At 42.9% G+C, this 27984-nt stretch overlaps 1 protein-coding gene across 1 annotated transcript; it reads left to right on the top strand.

Moving 5' to 3' along the window:
• Window positions 1-17050: 17050 nt before the first annotated feature.
• On the top strand, window positions 17051-27311 carry CUNH3orf84 (chromosome unknown C3orf84 homolog). Its single transcript, XM_032412272.1, has 4 exons — window positions 17051-17077; window positions 19432-19545; window positions 26467-26523; window positions 26904-27311. The coding sequence occupies exons 1-4, from the start codon at window positions 17051-17053 to the stop codon at window positions 27309-27311; spliced, it is 606 nt and encodes a 201-aa protein (XP_032268163.1).
• The last annotated feature ends 673 nt before the right edge of the window (window positions 27312-27984 follow it).

Raw genomic sequence — 27984 nt, 5'->3', positions numbered from 1 at the left:
TCTTATGGTTAGCCCTATTAAAAAGAGAGGAATATTAATTTAAAAGGTTAAGATAGTATAACTTTCCCCTAAAGATTACTCTACTGGTAACTATTATATGTAGATGAGGACATTTCAGCAACTATATTTCCATCCATTTGGTGAAAACTCCCATTACACATGTCAGAAACAGGTATTTTCAAGGCACCTGGCTGGCTCAGTCAGTGGAGCATGTGACTCTTGATCTTGGGGGTTATGAGTTTGAGCTCCGTGTTGGGTGTAGAGATTACTAAAAATAAAATCTTTTAAAAAAGAAAAGAAATAGGTATTTTCTGCTATTAAACTGCATACAAATCCCTTCCTTATTAATACTAGTCATCTGTGAAACAGTAAATTTGCATTCCATCTTTTGCTCTCTCGTCCTTTTCTCTTGCCATCCTATTAATAATCTACTTTTAGGAAAAGACCAATAAACTCTATTTTTCATTGCCTGATACAATGAATGACTTGATCTATAACCTCTTCCAAGACTAGTTCTCCCCAGATCATAGGATATGGGAATGCCAAGAGTGCTATCGAATTTGGGCAATAAAGAAGCTTGATGAAGAGTGAGCGCTTTGGGCAAACTGCTTTCCCACACCTCTTATGACAATACCTCTTATTGCCTACTTTGCTCATTGCCAACACAACATACTGCACACTATGGTTCATTATTATGATCATAGAGCCTGGATTTTATAAAATAAGCCCAATTTCTAAATTTTGTCTCCCTGATCTCACAGAACATTCATATTTATCAGATTATATATTACCATTGAGGGCATCAGAAAATGATTCCCACACAAATGGTAGGCATATGTGACCAAACATCAAATACTGTCCCAACAGAGATCTAGATAAAATGAAACACAAGTTCTAAATAAATATAGACATTTTAGTATACTTTTTATATAATTTAACCTTGTTTAGAGAAATCTGTTACATTGAAGTTTTCTGATTTTTTAGAAAAATAGATGCACTGGGGTGTTTATAACTACTTGTTTTGCAAGAATATTAAGCATAGATCACAGGATCAAAGGGTGAAAGGCATTATCATTTACATAACCCTGCTATGTGTTGGGTACAGTACTAGATATGTTGCAGGATACAAGGTTAATGATTTTGTGAGGCAGATGTTATACAAACTTAGAAGTTTGTAAGGACTCACATGGACTAAATAATTAGTTCAAGTTCTATCCAAATTTGGAGGTAAATATGTTCTATGCTAGGTCAACCCATTACCAAAGGCCATGCATGTTGTGCTCTTGTTTCTCAACACTGGGTCTGTCTTAGATACTTTCTAGAACCAAGCAACTCTGTATTTCTCCCTTTATGAGCAGCTTGGTAATGACTTGAAAGGACATGACTTTAGAGGAACAAGATCAAGATTCAGATCCTGACTCCTGCATTTATAGTGTGAACTTGGGCAAATTAGCTAAGCTCTTTGTTTTTTGGGTTTTTTCTTTTTTAAGATTTTATTTTTAAGTAATCTCCACACTCAATGGGGGGCTCAAACTTACAAACCTGAGATCAAGAGTCGCATGCTCTACCAACTGAGCCAGACAGGAAACCCAAATTAGTTAACTTCTTTGAATCCCAGTTTCCTCATCAGTTAAATGAAGACAATGCCTATCTTTAAAAGTGGGGACAGGGATTCAAGAACATGAATATCCAGTGCCTGGATATGGATACGGGCACTTTTTAGGTGCTTAATTACTTCCTTAGAGACTGTGGCTTCACCATTTTCAAATAAATCTATGGTCTCCTGGACACTTTGACATTCACCTACTCTCAGTTCAAAGGACTCTCATATGTAGCACACCAAGTCTCTCACACTCACCTAGCTGAGAAGAATAAAGTTGCTGCAAGGTTGGGACTAAATACCAGAGTTAATTATTTTGTCTCAGCACTCCTGAACACAGTTTAGACTGTGTAGAATACCTTCAAAGAAGTTCAATGTAATATTACTATCTCATGATACAAATAAATTAATAAAATACCTCATTGAGATGAAAACTGAAGAAAATTCATTTTAAAAACTGGCTATATTGTCCGGGCAGGTTCGCAAGTGAATTCTACCAAACATTTAAGGAAGAAATTATGCCAATTCTCTAAAATCTCATCCTAATACCAAAACCAGACAAAGATATTGTAAGAAAAGAAAACCACAGACCAAGATCTCTCATGAACATAGGTACAAAATCCTCAACAAAATATTAGCAAATTGAATGCAACAATATATAAAAAGAATTATACACAACTGAGTGATATTTATTCTAGACATGCAAAGCTATTTCAACATTTGAAAATCAAATAATGTAAACCATCACATCAACAGACTAGAGAAGAAAAATCATATGATCATATTAATGATATTTAAAAAGCATTTGGGGTGCCTGGGTCACTCAGTTGGTTGAGTGTCTGACTCTTGATCTCAGCTCAGGTCTTGATCTCAAGGTCATGAGTTTAAGCTCTGTGTTGGGCTCCATGCTGGGCGTGGAGCCTACTAAAAAAAAATTAATTAATTAACTTTTTAAAAAGGCATTTGACAAAATTCAACACCCATTAATAAGAAAAACTCTCAGCAAAGTAGGAAATAGAGGGGAACTTCCTCAACTTGATAGAAAACATCTACACAAAATTCCAAAGCTAACATCATACTTAATGATGAGAAACTAAAAGTTTTCCCTCTTCAGATCAGGAACAAGGCAAGGATTCCCCCTCTTCTCTCAATACAACATTGTACTAGAAGTTCTAACTAATGAAATAAAACAATAAAAGGAAATAAAAGGTATACAGATTGGAAAAGAAGAAATAAAACTGTCTTTGTTCAAGACCACATAAGTTTCTATGGAGAAAATCCAAAAGAAGTGACAAATAAACTCCTGGAACAAACAAGTAATTATACCAGTGTTGCAAGATAAAGATTAATACACAAAAGTTAATCACCTTCCTATATACCAGCAATGAACAAATGGAATTTGAAATTAAAAACACAATACCATTTATATTAGTACCCCTAAAATACTTAAGTATAAATCTAACAAAATATGTATAAGATCTATATGAAGAAAAACACAAAATTATGATGAAAGATATCAAAAAAGAACTAAATAAGTGGAGAGATATTCATGTTCATGGATAAGAAGACTCAATATTGTCAAGATGTCAGTTCTTTCCAACTTGATCTCTATATTCAATGCAATCTCAATAAAAATTTGAGGAAGTTATTTTGTGGATATTGACAAACTGATTCTAAAGTTTATATGGAGAGGCAAAATATCCAGAATAGACAACACAATATTGAAGGAGAAGAACAAAGTCAGAGGACTGACACTACCCAACTTCAAGATTTACTATAAAGCTACACTAATCAAAATAGTGTGGTATTGGCAAAGGAAAAGACTAATAGATCAATGAAACAGAATAGAGTGCCCAGAAATAGACTCACTCAACTACAGTCAACTGATCTTTGACAAGGGAGCAAAGTCAATAAAATGAAGAAAACATAGTCTTTTAAACAAATTGTGCTGAAACATCTGGATATCCACATGCAAAGAAAATTTAGACACAGACCTTATACCTTTCATAAAAAATTAACTCAAAATGGATCATAGACCTAAATGTAAAATACAAAGCTATAAAAAAAAAACTCTTAGAAAATAGAATAGGAGAAAATCTAGATGACCCCCACATTTGCCAAAGACTTTGTAAATACAATACCAAAGACATGATCCATGAATGAAAGAATTAATAAGCTGGACTTCCCTAAAATTAAAGACTTCTGCTCTGTGAAAAACATGGTCAAGAAAGTGAAAAGACAAGCCACATACTGGGAGAAAATATTTGCAAAAGACATCTGAAAAAGGTATCCAAAATAACGAAAATATACAAAGAACACTTTAAAAAAAATTACTTATTTTTTTAAGTAATCTCTACACCCAACATGAGGCTCGAACTCATGACCCTGAGATTAGGAGTCACATGCTCCACTGACCAAGTCAGCCAGGTGTCCCAAATATACAAAGAACTCTTAAAACTCAATAATAGGGGCGCCTGGGTGGCTCAGTCATTAAGCGTCTGCCTTTGGCTCAGGTCATGATCCCAGGGTCCTGGGATCGAGCCCCACATCGGACTCCCTGCTCCGCGGGAAGCCTGCTTCTCTCTCTCCCACTCCCCCTGCTTGTGTTCCTGCTCTCACTATCTCTCTCTGTCAAGTAAACAGATAAAATCTTAAAAAAAAAAAAAACTCAATAATAAAACAAACAACTTGACACATATATCAATGGAATAGAAAAGAGAGCCCAGAAATTAACCCAAGCATATATGGTTGATTAATTTATGACAAAGGAGCCAAGAATATACAATAGGGAAAGGATAGTCTCTGATAGTGCTGGGAAAACTGGACAGCCACATACCAAAGAATGAAACTGGACCCTTGTCTTACATCACATACAAAATCAATTCAAAATAGATGAAAAATTTAAGTTTAAGACTTGAAACAGTTAAATTCCTATAGGAAAACATAGGGGGTAAGCTCCTTGACATCAGTCTTGGCAATGATTTTTTGGACTTGACATGAAAAGCAAAAACAACAAAAGCAAAAATAAACAAGTAAGACCACATCAAACTGAAAAGTTTCTACACAGCAAAGGAAACCATCAACAAAATGAAAAGGCAACCTGTGGAATGGGAGAAAACATTTGCAAACCATATATCTGATAAAGGGTTAATATCTGAAATATATAAAGGACTTGTACAACTCATAGGAAAAAACTCAAACAAACCAATTAATAAATGGGCAGAGGAACTGAATAGACATCTTTCCAAAGGAGATACACAAATGGCCTAAGGTACATGAAAAGGTGCTCAACATCACTATTCATCAGGGAAATGCAAATCAAAACCACACTGAGATGTCATCTCACACTTTTCAGGATGGCCATCATCAAAATAACAAGAGATAAATATTGGTGAAGATATGGAAAAGAGGGAAACTGTGTATTGTTGGTGGTAATGTAAATTGGTGCAGCTACTATAAAAAATAGTATGGGGTTTACTCAAGAAATTAAAAATAGAACTACCATATATAATCCAGCAATCCTACTTCTGGGTATATATCCAAAGGAAATGAAAACAGGATGTCAAAGAGATAACTGTACTCCATGTTGACTGCAGCATTACTCACATAGTCAAGGTATAGAAACAAACTAAGGATTTCTCAATGAAAGAATGGATAAAGAATGTAACACACACACACACACACACACACACACACACACACACACACTGGAATATTATTCAGCCATGAGAAAGAAAGAAAGTCTGCTATTTGTGACAACATGAAGGGAACCTAAGGGCATTATGCTAAGTGAAATAAGCCAGACATAGAAGACAAATACTGCATGGTTTCATATACATGTGGAATCTTAAAAAAAAAAAAAAGAAAAAAAGTCAAACTTATAGAAACAGAGAGTAGAAAAGTGGTTACCAAAGGCTAGAGGGTGGGGGAAATAGGGAGACACTGGTAAAAGGGTACAAACCTTTAGCTATAAGATTAATAAGGTCTGAGAACCTAATGAATAATGTGGTGAGTGTAGTTGATAATATTGTATTGTATAATTGGAATTTGCTAAGAGAGTAGAACTTAAATGGTTTCACCAAATAAATAAATACACACATACATATATAAACAAACAAGTGATATAAGAGGTGATGAATGTAAATTAACTAGATGGGGGAGATCCTTTCACAATGTCAAGTCATCATGATGTACACTTTAATATATTTAAATATATTACAATTTTGTCAACTGTATCTCTTTAAGATGAAAAAAAAAAAAAACCTAGGCAAAAACCTAACAAGAAATGTCCAAAAGCTATGTGAAGAAAGCTATAAACCATTCCCAAATAATGAGAAAGATACATCATGTTCATTGATAGAAAGAATCAACATCACAAAGATGTTAAATCTATCTAGGTTAATTTATAACTTTGAAATGTCCCGATAAAAATACCATATTTTTTTTTCTACAGGGAGAAAATTGATTATAATGCTCATTTGGAAATGAAAACAAGCAAGACCAGCCAGGAAAATCCTGAAATAGAAAAAGAGGAAAGAGGAGAAGGAAAAAAAAGAGCGGCGGGGCGGGGAAGCCAGCCCTCCCAGGTATTAAAAACATATTATAAAGCCTCTATAATTTTACAGCATTATATTGGTACATGTTTAGATAGACAAGCCAGTAGAATAGATTATAACAATAGATCTAATTGAAAGTGGAAATGTATATGAATATATGATAAAGGTAGTATCTCAAATATAGAGGAGAGAAAGACATTTTATTTATTTTTAAATATTTTATTATTTGACAGAGAGAGACACAGCGAGAGAGGGAACACAAGCAGGGAGAGTGGAAGAGGGAGAAGCAGGCTTCCCGTGGAGCAAGGAGCCCGATGCAGGGCTTGATCCCAGGACCCTGGGATCATAACCTGAGCTGAAGGCAGATGCTTAACTGACTGAGCCACCCAGGTGCCTCGAGAAAGACATTTTATTAAGTAGAGTTGAGGGGCGCCTGGGTGGCTCAGTCGTTAAGTGCCTGCCTTCGGCTCAGGACATGATCCCAGGGTCCTGGGATCGAGCCCCGCATCGGGCTCCCTTGCTCCACGGGAAGCCTGCTTCTCCCTCTCCCACTCCCCCTGCTTGTGTTCCCTCTCTCACTGTGTCTCTCTCTGTCATATAAATAAATAAAATCTTTAAAAAATAGTAATAATAAAATTTAAAAAAAAGTAGAGTTGAGGGGTGCCTGGGTGGCACAGTCAGTTAACTGTCTGACCCTTGGTTTCGGCTCAGGTCATAATCTCAGGGTCCTGGTATCAAGCCCTGAGTAGGGTTCTGCATTCAGCAAGGAGTCTGCTTGTCGCTCTCCCTCTTCTCCTCCCCTAGCTCTCTCTCACATAATTAAATAAAATCTTTTTTTAAAAAAAGTAGAGTTGGGATAACAGAACAGCTATATGAAAAAAGATTAAGACTGAATCTAGTCCTTTCATCATACACTACAAAATATCCAAGTGGATCAGAGATCATATAAAAATAAAACCATAAAAGCACTGGGGAGGGGAAGCTGATAAATTCCTCTATAGCCTGGATGTGGGGAAAACTTTGATTCAAAATCCAGAAGTAATAAAACACCGATAAATTTGACTACATAAATTTTTAAAAAAGATTTATTTATTTGAGAGTGAGTGAGTGGGAGGGAGAGGGAGAGAGGATCTGAAGCAACTCTGCACTGAGTACAGAGCCAGACGTGGGGCTTGATCCCAGGTCTGAGAGATCATGACCTGAGCTGAAATCAATAGCCAGATGCTTAACTGACTGAGCCACCCAACGCCCTGACTACATAAAATTTTTTAAAAGAACATTCTGTGGGGCACCTCAGATGGTTAAGTGTCTACCTTCAGCTCAGGTCATGATCTCTGGGTCCTGGGATGAGCCCTGCCTCTGGCTCCATGATCAGTGGGGAGTCTGCTCCTCCTTCTCCCTCTCCCTCTTCCCTGCCCACCCCCCACTCATGCTCCCTCTCTTTCTAAACTGAATAAATAAAATCTTTAAATAAATAGAACATTTTGTTTCATATAAAAGTCTTATAGAAAATGGTCAAGACATATGAGCCAATAATTCACATCCAGCTTTTGGTCTTGAAATACCATTCACCACTAAAAGGAACCAGGTCTGGGGCAGGAAATGTGCAAGATGAGTCTGGGACATCTTGTTGTCCCAGAGAACAAGGAAGTTATCAGACTACCAGGACTAAAGACTACTGAAGAGCTAACTTAAAGGGGTTTCCTCTGTTAAATTTATAATTATATTTTTTAAAACCCTCATCAGTCACTTTGGAGGATAGGCAACCAACTTATTACTCTGAAAATTGGTAGGATAGACAAGAGAATCAATCATTTATCTTACCTTTCTAGAATAGATGTACCTCAAGGTAACCAACATATAGATGGTAAGAAAGTTCTTCTTTATAGAGGTATTCCAGCTAATAAACACGGAATGAATGGTAGAATTAGTTTATCACCTGAAAATAATGAATCTAGGCAATGATCATCAATGGCTATTAAAACCATGAGGTGAAAGGCTGAGAGGGAACTTTATAATGAATAGATGAGGCTGAAAACACCTAAACCTCTCGATCTTTCATCACAAAGAAAGACACCAGCCCTTGTTGCAGTTCAACAGGAGGTGCCAGGCATTACCAAGTAAGTATACTTGCCAAAAATATTGAGACTTAATCTGGTTAAGCTTCTAGATCTAAGGACCAGTTTACAGAAAATACAGGGGTTAAATGGAACCAGAGGAATGTAATCAGCAAAATCCAGAGTGGTTAATTCTATAGTTTAAATGACTATATTCTTTTAAAGCATAAAAGGCAAGGGGCGCCTGTGTGGCTCAGTTGGTTAAGCATCCGACTCTGGGTTTCAGCATAGGTCATGATCTCATGAGTCGGGAGACCAAGCCTCCAGTCAGGCTCTGCACTCAGCGTGGAGTCTGCTTGAGATTCTCTCTTCTTCTCCCTCTGCCCCTCCTGCTAGTGCTCTCTCTCTCTCTAAAATAAGTAAATATTTAAAATAATCTAATGTTTGTGCTTTGCTTTAAAACAATGTAGATAGATTGGGGGACCTGGAGAGGGGTACAGACTGCCCCTAGGTTATTTGGTAAAGCTAGGTGACGGGTAGGTACACTGGAGTTCATTCATCCAATGATTTCTACTTTTACATGTTTGAAATTTTCCACAATCAAAAGTTAATAAGTGAATACCTTGTATTAGCTGACAATTCCCAAAGATGTTACCTCTAGCCCAGACCCCTCTCCTGAATTTCATACTCCTATATTCAATTGCTGACCTAACAGCTCTACTTGGGTGACTAATATACACCTCAAACTCAACATGTCCAAAACCAAGATCATCATCTCTCCCCCATTCTCCACCTATAGTCTTCCTATTCTAGTTAATGGCAACTCCATCTTTCTAGTTGCTTGGGCCAAAATCTAAGAGTCCTCTTTGACTCTCTTCTCACATCCAATCTGTTAGCAAATACTATGGTTAATTCCTTCAAAACATATCCAGAATCTGTCCACTTCTCATTCCTTCCACTATAAGTTTACCAGATAAAATATAGGATGCCCAGTTAAATTTGAATTTCCCAAATATTGCATGGGACACACTTGTACTAAAAATATATATATATATTGTTTACCTGAAATTCAAATTTAACTGGGTGTCCTATATTTTTATTTGCTAAATCTGACAACACTACTCTACTGCCACCAGCTTGGATTACTGGAATGGCCTCCAAACTGGTCTCCCTGATTTCACCCTTGTCCCAACTTTATAGACTCTTCTTTATGAAGCAGAGTTCAAACCTTACGTCCGATCATATTACCCCTTTGATCAAACTCTCCACTGCTTCTACCCTACTCAAATACAAGCCAGAGTTCCCATGATTATCTTTGGTGTCTTCAATCTCCCCTTAGCCTTGCTTCTTTCCCATCTACACTCCATTCCACACCTCTTACAGGGCTCCTCACTGTTGTTCTCCCTTGTTGGGCACACAACCAGTTTCAGGTCCCTTTCCCATACTGTTTCCTCCACTTGGTTCACTTCCCTCAGATATCAGCATAATAGGCCAAACACCTCCACCACCTCCAGGTGTTCTCTCAAATTATTCAAAATTTTAACGCCTCGTTATTTACTGTTTCTCCCTTGCTTTTTCTCCACAGCATACCATTATTCTAATACATTAAATATTTTATTAATTTATCTTGTTTTTATTTCAGCATGCACACCCAAGCCTACTACTTAACTGTAAAGTTAAGCTCTTTGAGGATAGGAATTTTTGTGTGTTCTGTTCCCTACTATATCCTCAAAATCTAGAAATTGTGCCTGGCACATAATAGAAAATATTTACTGTTAAATGAGTTTTTTTAAAAAATGAGAACTAGGGGCGCCTGGATGGCTCAGTCAGTTAAGCATCTTGCCTTCGGCTCAGGTCATGATCTCAGGGTCCTGGGATCCAGCCCTGCTTACAGTCCCCTGCTCAGCAGAAGTCTGCTTCTCCTTCTCCCTCTGCTACTCCCCCTCTGCCTGTTCTCTCTCTCAAATAAATAAATAAATCTTTTAAAAAATGAGAACTAAATTAGGACAAGAGAGCAAAACTTTCCAAGTATCCACAAATTGAAAAATATATATGATTTGCTTTCAATTATTACATTTCAAATCCCTAGATCACCAGAGACTTATTACATATTTTATTTTATTTTATTATTATTATTTTTTAAGATTTTATTTATTTATTTGACAGAGAGAGAGACAGCGAGAGAGGGAACACAAGCAGAGGGAGTAGAGGAGGGAGAAGCAGGCTTCCAGCCGAGCAGGGAGCCCGATGCAGGGCTCGATCCCAGGACCCCGGGATCATGACCTGAGCCGAAGGCAGACACTTAATGACTGAGCCACCTAGGCACCCCGACTTATTATATATTTTAATAAAGGGGAAGAATTGAAGTAAATATAGGATTCCTGACTCTTACGTTTACTTATTTCTTTGATAATCTGTTTTTTCTTCCATCCACACTTGTGAAAATTCCTCCTTCTAGAGTCTAGATTTAGAATCTAGACAATTTTATACACATCACTACAAGACCATTATTTAAGACCATTATTACTACATCTAGATGATACATCCTCTATCATCTTCCATTTCTGTTTATGCTGAGAGAGGAGAATAATTTACGCAGTATATGGCTTGGGGTTTAGAATGACTACATTGGGGGTTCCAAACCTAACTTACTCTTAAGAGGTTTCATAAATGTGGTTGAAAAAATTCCATGGCTGCACCCTTGACTATGTCCAAGGACCCCATGGGGCTTGATGTGCGCAGCCTCAGGTTTATCTGTTCTCTGTGCATTTACCCATCACTGTGCTACCTATATAGTCTTTTAAATTCCCAGAGGGCAAAAATCCCATCTGCCTAAACCTGTCCTTGTAGATGCTAGTATACTAGTAATGAAGCGGTAGTCATTCTTAGGTAGGACACTAGGTAAATGAAAACTGAAATGCACACATTACAAACTTTCAAGGGCAGGGTTCTCCCCCCCCTCTCATCCCCCAGTCCTATTAGAAGAAGCATAAAAGCAGAGGAAAGGTTTAGGGGTGCCTGGGTGGCTCAGTCGTTGAGTGTGGGACTCTTGGTTTCGGCTTTAGTGGTGATCTCATGGGTCCTGGGATAGAGTCCCGCAGTCTCCGCGCTCAGTGGGGAGTCTGGGGATTTTCTCCCTCTGCCCTCCCCCCCCCCAAATAAATAAATCTAAAAAAAGAAAGCCAGAGGAAAGGTTTAAGTGCATGCAAGGAATGCGACTGTCTCCATAGGAAGGGCCCTGGCAAGGTGGTAGGTAGGTAGGGGAGGAACAAGTGGGCTGAAGAGAATACCCTACGGGTCTCATAGAGCACCCCTCACCCCCATCTGACCCCGTCTTCGACACTGAGAATCCTGAAGCCACAGTGTGAGGTCCTCTACGTGCCCCTCTGGCTCCTCCACTCGGTCGCAGAAGAAAACAGTTTGGTCCCTCAGACTTTGTGGCCCCACGGGCCTTCAGGAGGCCCGCCTCAACCTCATGCGGCCATCCCCTCATCTTCATCACTTTTCAACCAGGAGACATGTTCTGGACTCCTAGACTAAATCATTTCAATGTCCTTTCCAGAGGCTTCCAAGGGATACTGCATAATAATAAAGGTAAATCCCAGTCGGTTTCCCTGGATTCCTGTTCACCCTGACTTTCGGAGCCAATTCTCTTCCTTGCGTCTCCTAATCCCCGACTCGGGGTGAGAGGCTGTGGAACCCCGCGAATCTGACGTAAACAGCTCTCCAAGGATAAGCACAGAAGGTAAAGTCTCCCTGAAGACCCAGAGTGGTCTTTCGTCACAGAGAAAGAATGAATGGCCAGAACTCCCGGACAAGGATCAAGTGGACAAGCCAGCGTCCTAAGAAATTCCTCAAGGTCCCCGGAAATCCCGAACCTATACGTAAAGCCCCATATGGCTCCCCAACCCCCCACCTGCACCCCACCCTCCCCTCCCTGCCGTCTCTGACCAAACCCCTCCCGCCTCAACCTCTGAGGGCCGGCGCGCGCCCCACCTGGGGCGTCTCTGATCTCGCCTCAAGGACAGTCCCGCCGAGGTTGCCTGAGCATGCGTGATCCCGCCCCCCGGCCCAATCTCACCAATGAGGGTTAAGCCCCGCCCCTGGGCCCGCCCCCTCTGCGGCTCAAGACTAACGGCTCTAACGGTTCTAACGGTTCTAACGGTTTTAAAGGTTTTAACGGTCCTAACGGCTTTTTTTTTTTTTTTTTTTACCAGCAGGTTCATTGGCCAAGCCCACGTGTACCTCGCAAGATGTACCCGCGCACCTCCACAGTCACGCCCCTGCTGCCACCCACACCCCACGCAGCATCCCCTCACCAATGCAGACCCGCTCAGGAGTTACCTGACCCACCCTACCGGGTGGAGTGGACTGAGTGCCCAGGGGCTAGGGCCCGGCTGGGGCCCAAGAGGTCCTAACAAGAGCTGGGTAGGGAGAGCCGCTGGAAGGAGAGGCGCTGTGGTCAAAAGGGGACACAGAACTGGCAGCCTGGTGGGGAGAAGAAGGCAAGAAATAGTCCAGGGAACCTGGCCTGCTAGATACTGAGACAAAATGAGGGCAGGGTGGGCAGGGGCAGAGGGTTGTAGGGAGGAGGGGTCTGTGTAACTCTGCCTCTGATAGTTATAGATGGCTTTTAAAGCCATGAAACAAATCACCAATGAAAGAATACGGGTAGAAAAACAGATTGTATTGAGCCCCAGGACACACAACTTTAGAGGCCTAGATAAGGAAAAAGCAGCAAAGGACCCCAAGCAGGTGTGGTCAGGGACAGAGGAGGGACACCCAAGAGAGTGAGGTGCTGTGGAAGCCTCCTGGACCACCCTTTGAAGAAGAGGAGGAGACCAGCTATGTTGTTACTGGTGGGAGAATGGAGGTGTGAATGGAGGTCTCAGTTCTTGGATTCCCCACAAAAGACTTACATGAGCCTCCCCACTTGAATAAAGGCAGCCAGAAAGAAAGTAGCAAGCACAAAGCAGTTTATCAAGTTTAACATGGGAGAGTGGGCAGGCCCAGAGATGGGAACTGTACCGGGGTTAGGGGTGTCTTTTTATGTTTGCAAAGTTTATGGGTCACGGTAAGGAGGTCTCCGACTGAGGTTGTTTCCAGTCATCTAAGGGACCCCTCCTCCTGGTTAGGAGAGGGAGTTTTGGGCCCTACAAGGTTCTTGCTGCAACTGTCATGACCATCTTGTCCCATGGGGGCTCAAAACCACAATGCAAATATAATGAACCTAGGGGGTCACCCTGGGGCAGAGGTTGAAGAGGAGAGCGCATGTTCTGCATCTGAGGCTGTTGCTCTGTCAGCCCCTGGGTTTTGAAAGCAGTAAGACCAGGAGGTTAAAAGCCACAAGGTTAGGAGGTTGTGCTCTCAGGCTTCTAATGTGTCACCTATTTATCACAACCTTTGCCTCCAGCTCAAGTCTAACTAACTGCCTGCTTTATCAATGTCAAATGCTGCTGATAGGTCAAGGAAAAAGAAGAGTGAGAATTAATTATTGGTGATCTTGACTGTGGTGTAGTGGGGACAAAAACCTGATTAGTGTGTGGATTCAAGACATCTGATAAAGAAACAAAATATATAAAGAACCCTTAGAGCTCAACAATAGATACCACCTGATTTAAAAATGGGCCAGGAGCGCCTGGGTGGCTCAGTTGGCTAAGTGACCTACTCTTGATTTTGGCTCGGGTCATGTTCTCAGGGTTGTAAGATCAAGCCCTGTGTCGAGCTCTGCAGTGGACATGGAACCTGTCTAAGATTCTCTCTCCCTCTGCCCCTCTCCCCACATTTCTATAAATAAATAAGCCAACACAGAGTTTAACACATTGCACCAAAAAATATCTACAGATAGCAAATAAGCATATGAAAAGATGCTCAACATTGTAAGTTCTTAGGGAAATGAAAATTCAAACAACACAACAATGAGCTACCACTACACACCAATCAGAATGGCCAAAATCCAGAACACGGATAACACATATGCAGGTGAGGATGTAGAGCAATAGGAACTCTCATTCATCGCTAGTGGGAATGCTAAATGGTACAGCCACCTTGGAAGATGGTTTGGCAGTTTCTTAGAAAACTAAACATACTCTTTTTTGGAAAAGATTTTATTAATTTATTTGTCAGAGAGAGAGAGAGAGAGAGAGAAAGCACAACCAGGGGGAGCAGGAGACAAAGGAAGAAGCAGGCCCCCTGCTGAGTAATGCGGGACTCGATCCCAGGACCCTGGGATCATGACCTGAGCCGAAGGCAGATGCTTAACCGACTGAGCCAACCAGGTCCCCCGCTAAACATACTCTTATTAAACGATCCAGCATTCATGCTCTTTGGTATTTACCCAAAGGACTTGAAAACTTATGTCCACGCAAAAACCTGCACATGGATATTTATAGCAGCTTTATTTCATAATTGCAAAATCTTAAAAGCAACCAAGAAGTCATTTTCAGTAAGTGAATGAATAAATAAGCTGTGGTAATCCAGACAATGGAATCTTAAGCACTAAAAAGAACTGAGCTATCAAGCTAGGAAAAGACATAGAGGAAACTTCAATATATTTTACTAAGTGAAAGGAGCCAATCTGCAAAGGCTGTATACTGTAGGATTCCAATATGACATTGTGGAAAAGGCAAAATTATGGAGATAGTAAAAAGATCAGTGGTTGGGCGCCTGGGTGGCTCAGATGGTTAAGCATCTGCCTTTGGCTCAGGTCATGATCTCAGGGTCCTGGGATCGAGTCCCGCATCGGGTTCCCTGCTCAGTGCAGAGCCTGCTTCTCCCTCTCCCTCTGCCACTCCCTCTGCTTGTGCTCTTCTGTCTATCTCTCTGTCAAATAAATAAATAAAATCTTTAAAAAAAAAAAAGATCAGTGGTTGCCATGGATTGGGGGAGGGAGGGATGTATAGGTGGAGCACAGAGGATTTTTAAGGCAGTGAAACTATTCTGTATGATAGTTTAATGGTGCATACATGTAACTGCAGTATACATTTGTCCAAACCCATAGAATATACAACTGCAAGAGTGAACTCTAAAGTAAACTATGGACTTTGGGGGATAATGATCTGTCACTTTAGGTTCAGCAATTATAAAAAATGTGCTATTCTGTTGGGAGATATTGGTAATAGGAGAGGTTATACACATGTGAGGCAGGAGGTATATGAGAAATCTCTGTACCTTCCACTCAAGTTTGCTGTGAACCTAAAGTTGCTCTAAAAATTCTATTAAAAATATATACGTATACATATATGTATATATATGCAGAGTTTTGCACATCCATACAGTGAAAAACTACTAAGCCATAAAAAGGAATGAGTGATTGATAGGCACCATGACATGGATAAAACACAAGATAATTATGCTGCATGGAAGAAGTCAGACACAAAGAATACATATTGAATGATTCTATTTATATAAAATTCTAGAAAATGCAAAGTAATCTATGGCAACAGTCAACCAGCGATTGCTTGAGACCAATGAGTGCCATAGAGGAGGATTACCAATGGGCAGAAGGAAAGTTGGGGGTGATGGATACGTTTACTACCTTGATTGTGGCTATGTTTCATACATGTATACATAGGTCAAAATGTGTCAAATTGTACACTTAATATGTGCAGTTTATTGTGTTAGTTACACCTAAATAAAGCTTTGAAAAATAAAAACATTACAGATAGTGTTGAAGCTCCACTCTGCCTTCCCTGATACATTCCCCAGATGACTTCTATCCTGAATTTGATGCTTATCATTTCTATGTATGTTTTATACTTTTAGTTCATATGTTTGCATCCATAAATAATATATAGCATTGTTTTGCATGGTTATATCATTTTATAAATGGTATACTTTGTGCATTTTTCTACAATTTGACTTTTCGACTCACCATTTTTAAGATATATATTTGTAGATTAAAGTATCTTTCTTATTGCCCTATTGGTAAAACATTCAGCTGCTTACAGTTTTTCCCCTATGCAGATGCTGCAATGAAACTTTTTGTACCTGTGAATACATGTGAGAGTGGGTCTTCAGGGTTAACTATAGTAGGGTGGGTTTCCTGGCTAGTAGGGTTGTATCGGTGACACCAGCAGGGTCTGAATGTTTTCTGCTGTTAAACTTAAAAAACTCTATTTTTAGAGGCTGATTGCCAGCTCCTTTTGGTTAGTGAAAGGGGTGAACTGTTCATGTCCCTGTGTTACAAATGAGAGAGAAAGACAATAATCTGCAGAAGGGTAGCTTGCAATGGAAACACAATGTCAAATATTTTCACACTCCTTCTTTTGCTCCTCTGTTATGCTCTCTTTACTGGGTCCCTGGTAATAGTCACCTGCCCAGTGTTCTCAGGTGCCACAGACTCCTAAAAGAAAAGTTGGCAGAACCTTATTCTGAAGCAGCAATTTTATCCGAAGAACCATCAGCCTTTTAACATTTCTTCTGACTCTGTGGAATGTTTTCTAAATTTATGTTCCTGGCAATATGGTTACACAATATTAAAATGCAGGATTCACCTTTAAAATGTTCTTTGATATTTCATTGGCTATGAGTTCATCACACTCTACTGTGGAGTATATGTTTCTATATGCATGGACTCTATCTAGGCTGTTTCTATATGTAAGGACTCTTTCTAGGCTGTTAATGCTGAGGGGCAGATTTCTTTCATAAAGAAGTGAAAACAAGCAGGAAGCACAAAGGGGTAGCTGGCTGGGCACTGTCTCAACAATCTCAGCAGCATTGTGCAGTCACAACCTCCCTTTGTCACTAAGCAACAAGAAGCTGAGATTCTCTTTCCTCAGACATAGCCTCAAAAAGACAAAAGGAAAGTTTACCTTTTCTACTTCCTTCCTGGAAAGATGCAAAGTGCTTTAGTAGGCTCCTGGGTAAGAGTGCACTTTACAATTAATCTTGGCTCCTGGCCCTGGGGTAGTACCTGAAATTTGAATGAATCATGAGAGTAAATTTAGCAAGAAGGATTTCATCCAGCATCCAGGCTGGTGGAGGACCCTGAACTTCCCTGCCATTCTAAGGTTACCCCTGGAACCTACCTAGTCTTTCTGATGCCATGTCCTTTCCCATATGTCCTGGTCTCATGCTAACCAGCTGAACCTCCTAATCTTCTAGCCACCCCATTTATTCCCAGTTCTTTGCTTGGTCCCCCCAGACTTCTGGAATTTGACTGCTCTCTATACTGGGAACATCTTGAGGGCAAAGACTGTTTTCCACTGTATATCCCATGCCCAGTCCAATGCCTGGGATGCAGTAAAGGCGGCCCAGTAAATAATATTGAACTAAACTGAATAGAGAGCAAGTTCAACAGATAATAGAAAGATGGACAGACAAGTTGGGCAACCCAAACCCTCAGTGGGATGAAAAGATAAAGGGCTTTTCAGTCGTGTACAGGAACCTGCTGTGATGGCCAGAGGCCAAACTTGGGTCAGCTTGTTTCTGCTCAAGGCTATGATCATGGAGGACCAGACACACCCATCCTTTCCAGGGAGTTCTCAGGACAAAGAGGTGGGCTCTAGGAGTTCCCTGGCTAGACATGGTTGTTGTCCACAGGGCATCCACGTAATGATATCAACACAGAATAGCTCCTTCTTAGACCTCTGATAAATGCTCATTTATGTCTTTTGCCAGTCCCTGTCTCTGAAATTCTCTCCAGAAGCTATCACTGTTGGTAAAGTACTTCTTTTGAAAAGCTTATCCCTTGCTTAGGTGCTCCAGTTTCAGAGGGTGCCCTTCTTGCCCCAGAATAGCAGGGTTTGTGGCAAATAGGTGCTCGTGACTTTGTCAATAGATGCCAACATGGATCCATTCAATCCCCAGGGAAGGATCATATCACCAGTCAGTGGCCCTGTTCTCAAAACTCTGCTCAGTGCTCTGAACTACCCCAACTCAAAAATTGTCTGGTCCCTTCCCCTGCTGGAAAGTCTCCCTTTGCTCTTTGAAGAGAATCCATATTCTTTTTTTTTTTCCAAAGATTTTATTTATTTATTTGACAGAGAGTACAAGCCAGGGAAGTGGATGGCAGAGGGAGAGGGAGAAGCAGGCTTCCCATTGAGCAGGGAGTCTGATGTGGGGCTTAATCCCAGGACCCTGGGATCATGACCTGAGCCTAAGGCAGACGCTTAACCGACTGAGCCACCCAGGTGCCCCGAGAATCCATATTCTTAAACTAGTGTGAGCCCTGCCCTTCCCTGACCTTACCTGACTAGTTTGCTCAAAATCCTTTAGTCATGAGGATTTTTGTTCTATTTCATCCTTCCAGCACATTTCTCTCTTTCTGGCCTTGGAACCTTTGCTCTTTCAGTTCCCATCACATAGAATGCTCTTCTCCTGTTCCTCACACGGCTGACTCCTCATGTTCAGGTCCCACCTTCATTGTCAGGAGGGGCTATCCCCGTTCCCTGTCACTCTGGATCTAGTCATCAGGTTATTTCTTCCCTGACCCTATTTGCTGTGTCTGACTCCCTCACCAGAAGGAAGGTTCTCAAGGACCAGGATATTTCTGTCCTTTCACCGTTGCCTCCCTGGCTTATACTAGGATCTTATGAAAGAAAGAAGGGAAGGAAGGGCGCCTGGGTGGCTCAGTTGGTTAAGCGACTGCCTTCGGCTCAGGTCATGATCCTGGAGTCCCTGGATCGAGTCCCGCATAGGCTCCCTGCTCGGCAGGGAGTCTGCTTCTCCCTCTGACCCTCCCCCCTCTCATGTGCTCGCTCTCATTCTCTCTCTCTCAAATAAATAAATAAAATCTTTAAAAAAAAAAAAGAAAGAAAGAAGGGAAGGATGGAAGAAAGGAAAAAAGGGAAAGGAAAAAAAAAGGTGCCCTTTCCCTACACACACATAGCCCTCCCAGGTGGGCCAGCACAGCTGAGGCCAACTGTTCTTTTTTTTTTTAAGATTTTATTTGTCAGAGAGAGAGCACACAAGCAGGGGGAGCAGCAGGCAGAGGGAGAAGCAGGCTCCCCGCTGAGTAAGGAGCCTGATGCAGGACTCGATCCCAGGACCCTGGGATCATGACCCGAGTCGAAGGCAGATGCTTAACTGACTGAGCCACCCAGGCGTCCTGAGGCCGACTGTTCTAATGATGGATGGCAGATGGGTATCCCTCTCCTCAGATTCTTTTTATTCTGTCAGTAGCTCCCAGGAGAGGCTTCCGGTCTGGGAACCCTGAGGTCTGAGACTCAGGATAAGTGTTTGGGAGAGATTCACCCTCATGCCTGCCTTATTATAGCACAACACTGGCTTCTATGGGCACTACAGAGGCCAATTCAAGAGTGAAAGTGCTCAAGAATACCGCCTTGCAGCCAAGCCCCAGCCTCCAGCAGTGTTCCTGCAGCGATGTCAGGTACGAGGCAGCTCTGGGGGCAGCTGGGGTGGCTGGGCCAGTTTCTGTTTCTCTCAGACCCCAAAAGCATCATCCCCAGACCTACCACTGCTGGACTGAGACCTGAGGCCAGCTTATCCCCAGAGCATTCATGAGGCCACTCTTCCCTGAAATAGCATATTTCCTTATCTCCACCTATAGAAAGGGTGGAGAAGAGCTAGTACCAAGCTGGACAGTCTTGCTCAATGTTCCTTCTCGGTAGAGGGAGGGTCAGGGCCCAGTTTGAGTAGGTGGTCATGGGGCGAGACCCTCCAGAACCCAGAAAGTAAGCCTTGAGTTTTGCCAACAACTGCTCTCAAGCTCAAATTCCTTGATGTCATGAAAGCCCATGGTCTAGTCCACAGTCAGCCTTGTAGTTCAGGGGCCCAGGAGGCCTCCTCTGGTGAGGGAAGCAGCATATAAAGTGGCTGGGTACCCACTCACATGCGTAGCCAAGGAGGACTAGAAGGGAGTGATGGCGGAAGTGGCTGGAAAAGGCTTCCAGAGAACAGGAGAGAGAGAGATGCAAGGCCCAGACCCTCTACGGCTTCTAGGCCTGGAAACAAGGAGGGGGCACTGATCATCAGCTGGGGTCCCAACTGTAAAAAGCTCACTCAAAGTAGGAGAACTCAACAGAGTGTACATGCAAAGGAGTAGATGTGAAGGCCTCAGGTAAAGGTGGTAGCACAGGTTGGTAACAACCAAGTGGTCAGTACCATTGGGCCCAAAGGGACAGGAGAAAGTATGGCTCATAGAACCCAGAAGGGGAGGGTGGTGTGGAGAGAACTACCCTGAGAGGAGTGGTGATCTTGGGTGGAGAGACAGACAGGTGGGGGCTAGTCTGGGAGGGAGTTAAGAGAAGAGACCTCTCCTTCCTTCCCTCCATCTCTTCCCAGGGCTTTTCAGTGGCCAGAAGGAAAGCAGGCTGGTGAGAAATGCACTCAGATCAGCCCCCTGGGCAACAGCAGGGTGGAGAACATGGAAGGGGACCTGGAGGAGTGTCTGGAACATGCTCTGCCCACTGCAGCTTCTTGCTTCCAAGCCTCTAGCCAGATCCTACTTGACCTGCCATCTGAATTCTCCGTGACTTGCTTTCCCAGGCCAAGAACAGGGTCTTGGAGGCCGCCATGCTATGGAGCCTGAATTTCCTTAGCATTCTCAGTTGGAAGGGCTGCCTGGCACTGCCTACTAAAAGAGCCAGGCCCAAATGCAGCTCCAGACCGCTTATCTGGAGCCACCTCCCCCTTGAGAATAATGGGACCTGGGTAGTGCAGGGACAGAGGCAAACTGGGGACTTTCTGCTGGGTGTTTGTAGGAGCCCAGGGGCAGCTGTCATCCTAAAGACTGGAACATCCTCTCAATCTGTCCCCCAGAAACAGAAGTAGGGAACATGTTTTGGGACATGTTTTAACTGAAGACTTGCTACACAAAGCATTTACTAGCAATACCAGCATCCCCAAACAGCATGATCTATGTGTCTTGGGCTCAGATTGTATAAATGCCAAGTCTGGTGGCTCATTCTATGTCTAAATCTCTTTTAATAAGTGGGACTGTTCGGGGAAGGTGCACATTTTATTTTCCTATTAGCTAAGAGATACCAGGTTTCAACCAACTGCTTGCAGCTATTATTGTTGAAAAACTTTTCAAGATGTGACACCACTTTTCTTTAGTTTGGGGCAGGTAGAATTTTGTCTGTGTCATTCAGATGCAAGAAAATTTTCTTTTCTTCTTTTTCTTTTTCTCTTCTAGACCAGATTAACTTATTTCTAGCCATCACCTGCTTGACTCCTGGGACATGTAGTACTGGTCCTGTTTGTTCTTAAGGTTAGACAAGAGTCCCAGGGACTCATGGTTTGGAGTAAGTCCTTCACTGGTGGTGCCATGATTGTTGTATTCCTCCCTGTCCCACCCCTGCCATGCCTCAGTCTGTCACAGGGGCTCCTTACTCAGCATCCTACTGACTGCAGAATGCCCAGCCTCCACCAGGGCCCTTAGCCCTCCCACATGCAACTACTGCCCCCTCCCAGGAAATCTACCTTTCCTCCAAGGTTTCTTCAGCTGGAACCCCAGCCCAAGCTCACCTGCTCAGAGATCATGGGTTTTACTACCTCAATGGAAAAGGATCCCTAGAAACAAAGATGCAGGTGAAATCCTCTCCAGGGATAAGAATACTCAGAACTGCCTGGGTGGAAGGAAATGACTGCACTTCTTACCAGGGTCCCATTATTGTGAGAACAAAACTTGAGTCAATGGAAGTCAATAGATTATCCTGCCACCGTTAGAATAGTGAGTTTCACTCTTCCGGGGATGGTGTCTAGAGGCATTCAGAATGATCCGGAATCTGACATACCATCATAGGCTGTCCTGCAATACAGCTTCTAACAAAACTAGGCTGTCCTGAACCCTTGGTAATAGAATTGTGTACCTTTATACCAACAAAGTTGGGAAAGCACCACAGTCCACAAAGGGCATGTGACCAGGCTGACTTCAAGAAGTTTGTGTTGTAAGACCTAAAGTTCTTATGAGGTTGTCTAGAACAAACAAACAAACAACACGTCAGCAGGGCCTGTAGTGGTTCCCTATATGTTAAGTGTGTCTATGACCGGATCAAGTGTGCTTTCCTTACTGAGGAGCAAAAAAACACTGTGAAAGTGTTGAAGGCACAAGCAGAGTCAGAAAGTTAAATTTTTCTTTTTTTTTTTTTTTAAGATTTTATTTATTTATTTGAGAGAGAGAATGAGATAGAGAGAGCACGAGAGCGGGGAGGGTCAGAGGGAGAAGCAGACTCCCCGCTGAGCAGGGAGCCCAATGCGGGACTCGATCCCGGGACTCCAGGATCATGACCCGAGCCAAAGGCAGTCGCTTAACCAACTGAGCCACCCAGGCGCCTGAAAGCTAAATTTTTCTTACTGAAGCTTTTTGGAGTAATAAAAAAATCAAAAGGCAAAAATACATATATAGTGAGTTTTCAGAGTCAGAGCTGCCTCCAACAACAGAGGCATCCACATTCTAGGGCTGTGTACAATTCTTTAGCCAAGGATAGAGATGAAGACGAAATTTGGGAGTCAATTGGAACTTGCTGCATACTCCCAGGGTTTTTTTAATTGAAATTCTTATTGAAATAACTGTAAACTCATAACCTGTTGTGAGAAATAATAGAGATCCCTTCTATACTTTTCCCAGTTTTCCCCAATGTTATCAATGATAACATTTTGCAAAACTATAGTATAATACTGCAACCAGGACATTGACATTAACACAACCTACCTATCTCAGATTTCCTATTTTACTTATACTCATTTGTGTATATTAAGATCTATAAAATTTTATCACCTCTTTCATTAAGATACTGGCCAACGTGGCAAGTACCCCTAGTAGTGCCTTTTTATGATCACACCCACCAGCCTCCTGTTCCTCCACCCTTCTTCTGTCCCTAATCCCTGGCAACCACCAGCCTCTTCTCCCTTTCTAAAATTTTGTCATTTCAATAATGTTATATAAATGGAATGATATGGCACACAATATTTGGAGATTGGTTTTTCTTGCTCAGCATAATTTCCCAGAGATTCATCCAAGTTGTTCATGGTTCATTCCTCTTCATTACTGAGTAGTATTCTATGGCATGTATAAACAGTTTGTAACCATTCACCTTTTAAAAATATCTGGGCTGATTCCAGTTTTTGGTTCTTATAAATAAAACTGGTACAGGTTTTTGGGTGAACATAACTTTTCATTTCTTTGGATTAAATGCCTAGGAGTGCAATTGCTGGATTATATGGTGGTTGTATGTTTAGTTTTTAAAAGAAACTGCCAAGTTTTCTAGAGTGACTGTACAATTTTACATTCCCACCAGCAATGTATGAATGATCCAGTTTTTCTGCATTCTCAACAACATTTGGTATTGTCTCTGTTTTATTTTAGCCAATTCTGATAAATATGTCATGATATCTCATTGTGATTTTAATTTGTATTTCGCTAATGTTTAATGATGGTGAACATTTTTTCATGTGTTATTTGCCATCTGTATATCCTCTTCAGTGAAATGGCTTCATGTTGTTTGCCCATTTTCTTTTTTTTAATTTAAATTCAATTAATTAACATATAATGTATTATTTGTTTCAATGGTACAGGTCTGTGATTCATCAGTCTTATATAATACCCAGTGCTCATTACAACACATACCCTCCCCAATGTCCATCACCCACTTACCCCATCCTCCTACCCCCCTCCCCTCCAGCAACCCTCGGTTTGTTTCCTAAGATTAAGAGTCTCTTATGATTTGTCTCCCTCTCTGGTTTTGTCTTGTTTCATTTTTTCTTCTCTTCCCCTATGATCCTTTCCCTTGTTTCTTAAATTCCACATTATCAGTGAGATCATATAATTGTCTTTCTCTGATTGACTTATTTTGCTTAGCATAATACCCTCTAGTTCCATCCACATCATTGCAAATGGCAAGATTTCATTTTTCGATGGTTGTGTGATATTCCATTGTATATATATATACCACATTTTCTTTATCCATTCATCTGTCGATACACATCTGACATTTGCCCTTTTTCTAATTGGATTGTTATTTTACTGTTGAGTTGTAAGAATTCTTTATATATTCTAGATATTATTCCTTTATTGGATATTTGGTTTACAAATATTTTCTCCCAGTCTGTAGCTTGTCTTTTCATCTTCTTTACACAAATTTTCACAGAGCAAAACTTTAAAAATTTTTTGATGACGTCCAATTTATCAATTTTTTCCTTTATTGCTCTTGCTTTTGGTATCAAGTCAAAGAACTCTTTGCCTAGTTCTAAATACTGAAGATTTTTTCCTGTTTTTTTCTAAAAGGGCCCTGGGTTTTTAATCCCTGTCATGTCAGTTTGCTTTATGAGGAATGAAAGGTAAGGCTGCCTGGCTTCCCACCTTCATGGAGCTTTCATTCTATTTGGAAACCAACACCAGCTGTGTAGGGCAGGAGGTCCTGATAAGGGAGCTTGTTTTTTTTTGTTTGTTTGTTTGTTTTTTAAAGATTTTATTTATTCATTTGAGACACAGATACAGAGAGAGAGAGAGAAAGCATGAGCAGGGAGAGAGGCAGAGGGAGAAACAGGCTCCTCGCTAAGCCAGGAGCCTGATGTGGGACTCGATCCCAGGACCCTGTGATCGTGACCTGAGCCGAAGGCAGACGCTTAACCATCTGAGCCACCCAGGTGCCCCTGATAAGGGAGCTTGTTAAAGACACATACCACAGAAGATTCTGGTTCAGGGATCTGGGATGGAGCTAGCTCCAGCCTTTTATCTAGGAACCTCCTGTCAGCCATTGCTCATACCCCAACCCAGCCAAGCTGAACTCATCAGACCAGACACTTCATTCAGGTCTGCAGCAGGAGAAGCTGAATGGCTGGGGACAGGGAACTCCAGGGCCAGAGACCAGGCACAAAGGCAAGGTGGATGGTCTTAGGACAGATTCCTATTGAGGTCTGGGGGCCTGGGGTGGTCTTTCTCTGCCTGGGGATAGGGCATGGTTCTCTGGCTCCAACTGGGCCAAAGCAAATGCCCTGGGGGCTTTCTAAACCTTGTTCATTAATTAAACAGCAAACATGTATTTGCCCAAGCATCGGGCTCAGTGTTGGAGTTACAGATGGGAGCAAGACAGACAATAACATTTGCCCACAAGGAGCTTATATTCTCATCAGAAACATTAGGCAACATCATACTACGTAGTCACCTAGTATGCCAGAAAGTGGAAAATGCAGAGTTGGGGTGACACACTGCTGGTGTTAGTGCTCAAAGAAGTCCTCCCAAGAGGGAAGTGAGAGGGAGTCCTATGGCCAGCTACAGGAAGAGTCCCAGACAGAAGGCACAGGTGGTACAAAGGTCCAAAGTGGAAATAGCTGGTGTGTTTCATGAGCAGTAAGGATGCCAGTGCGGTTGCAGGTAATGGAGAGATCAATATTGTGTGGGTCTCATGGATCACTATGATGACTTTGGCTTTTACAAACATGAGGAACTGTTGTGGATTTTCAGCAAACAAGGGAGATGATCTGATCTTCATATCAGTAGAATTATTCTGCCTGCTAAGAGGACAATAAACTGGAGGGGAAAGCTTGGAAGCAGGGACACCAGGTAGGAAGCTCTTGCAACTATTCAAGCAAGAGAAGAAGGTGCCTCTTGGATCAGGGAAAGCAGTGGACATACTGAGGAATGGTTCAATCATGGGTACATACTGAAGGAATAATCAACAGGACTTCCTGACACTTTGGATATAGGATGTGAAAGAAGAGCATCAAGGGGACTCCAAGGTGTTTGGCAGGATCTAGCTACCATGACCTGACCTGGGGAAGGCTGCGGAGGGGTGGGGTTGGGGAATGATCCAGAGCTCAGTCAAAACACTGTGTTTGGAGATGCCTGTAAGACATTTACAAGGGGATATGGAATAGCCTGTTGGCTATTGAGTCTGGAGTTCAGGAAAGAGCTCAAGCTAGAAAGAGAAATGGCAGTTTCCAGGTGGTACTTAGGGCCAAGAACTTGGGTTACTGATGAAAGATTAAGTGTGGACAGAGGGGACGAGAGAATTGAAGCCTGGTCCTGGGCAATCTAAGAGTTAAAGGGCCTGACATGAAACTTGAACCACTGCCCTTCTGGTGGCAGGATGCCTTAGAAGATGCCTCAGCCCCTTCCTCAATCAGCAGCCCTAGAGACCTCGGCTTTGGAGGCAAATACCAGCATGAGATGTCCTAGGAGTGAGGCATTGCTTTAATTTCTAACTGCCCTTTCAGGATTGTGGCAAGTTTAGCAGCTTAGGGGTAGTGGCTCCTGGCAGCTCCCTCCATTATGGGTCCTGAGGTAACATCTTAAGGGCAGGTGAGCATCATTTTTCCCCATTCACCTTCTTTCTCACTGTCTTTAAAGGAGCCAGCACAGCAACACTTGTTCTCCAAGCATGACAACCGTACTTCTTTCGACAAAGTGAGTACTGGACAAAGGAAGGAGAGCGGGCAGGGCCCCAGCCTAGGTTGAAGTTGAGGTAGTGTGGAGGGGATAAGACACTGAGGGGAGGGAGGGCTCCTGACAACCTCTCTTGTCTGGGAAACAGCCCATTCCCCAAACAAAGGTACCTCTGCTTTGGTTTCATCCACTAGCTTGCCTGACAATGCGCAAATATCCCAGGGGCCACTGACTTTCTGGAGGTTTCATCCTGGAATGGAAGGCATGGCTGGGGAGGCAGGCCAAAGAGGCTGGGGTACAGGCCAGGGGAGCCAGGAATCACCAAGTAGGCTTGGGTTGAGGAGGGGCCGAGGGGTGCTTGGTGCCAGGACTATGGGCCAAGGGCCCACACCGTTGAGGAGGGCCCCTACTGCCTGCTGCAGGGAATCGGAAGGCGGAAAGACCTGGAGCGCCTATGGCAGCGGCACACCTTCCTGCGCTGGGCACCCCATGAGCTGGAGTTGGGCAAGCAGCGGCCCCTTGAATCCTCCTACCAGGCCAATTTCCGGTCAGGCCCCGGACTCAGTGACCTCCCCCAGCGCCTTATCCACTTTGTGCAGATCGAGCCTCCCCGTACCAGCACCACCTACCAGCAGAACTTCTGCCAGCCATCCCGGGGTGGCCACTGTGGCAGCAACAACATGGGACCAGTCACCAACACACTGCCTGACCTCCCAGGGATCCCAAGACCCAAGCTGCTGCAGCATTATCTTCATGACAGGGTCTCGGAGTGTCTAAATTGGTCCAGAGCATTAAACAAGGACAGCTGACACAGCGGCCTGTCTGTGTTTGCAGCCCAAGGGCTCTTAGAAGCTGGAGAGCAGTAAGGCCCATGGCACCTGTGTGCTGGGCAGGGGAGGTGCTGCCCTGGGAACCCTGCCTCTGAGCGAGAACCCTGCCTCTGAGCGAGAACCCTGCAGGAGGCTAAGGGTCCAGGAGGGTCACCATGGTTACAGCAGATCAGTTCTGGGACCCCAGATCCATTCTTGCAGTAAACCCAGCTGTGAGCCCCTTGCATTCATGTGGCTGCAGGGAAAGTGGGGTCCATGGGCAGCAAAGACTGGAGGAGGAGGCAAGGGCTGGCAGCTTTGATTTCTCTGGGAGGCTACTATGTCTCTAGGGGTCTGGTGGGAAGCCACATGGTTCTGCCTAAGCTGGGAAAGGGGGAGCCTGCCCTGGCCACAGCCCCCACTGGACCACCCCTCCCTATGGAGGTGAGCAGAGACTTTGAGGAGATCCTGCGCAACGTGGACCTGGAGGTCATCCTGACCCTGTGGTGCTTTGCTGTAGTTTTCTGAGCTCTTCTCTGGCCGTCTTGTGAGTGCCCTCTAACACCCAGGACAGTGGAGGGCAGCAGTCATCCTACGTCACCAAAAGAGAAACTAAGGCTTAGGTGGGGCTAAGACACCAGAACACTTTGGGGGCAGAAGCCAGATCCAAAAG

This window comes from Phoca vitulina, unplaced genomic scaffold (assembly GCF_004348235.1).
Source record: "Phoca vitulina isolate PV1807 unplaced genomic scaffold, GSC_HSeal_1.0 scaffold13, whole genome shotgun sequence".
NCBI lineage: Eukaryota > Metazoa > Chordata > Mammalia > Carnivora > Phocidae > Phoca > Phoca vitulina.
This window is presented reverse-complemented; position numbering and strand designations above follow the sequence as displayed.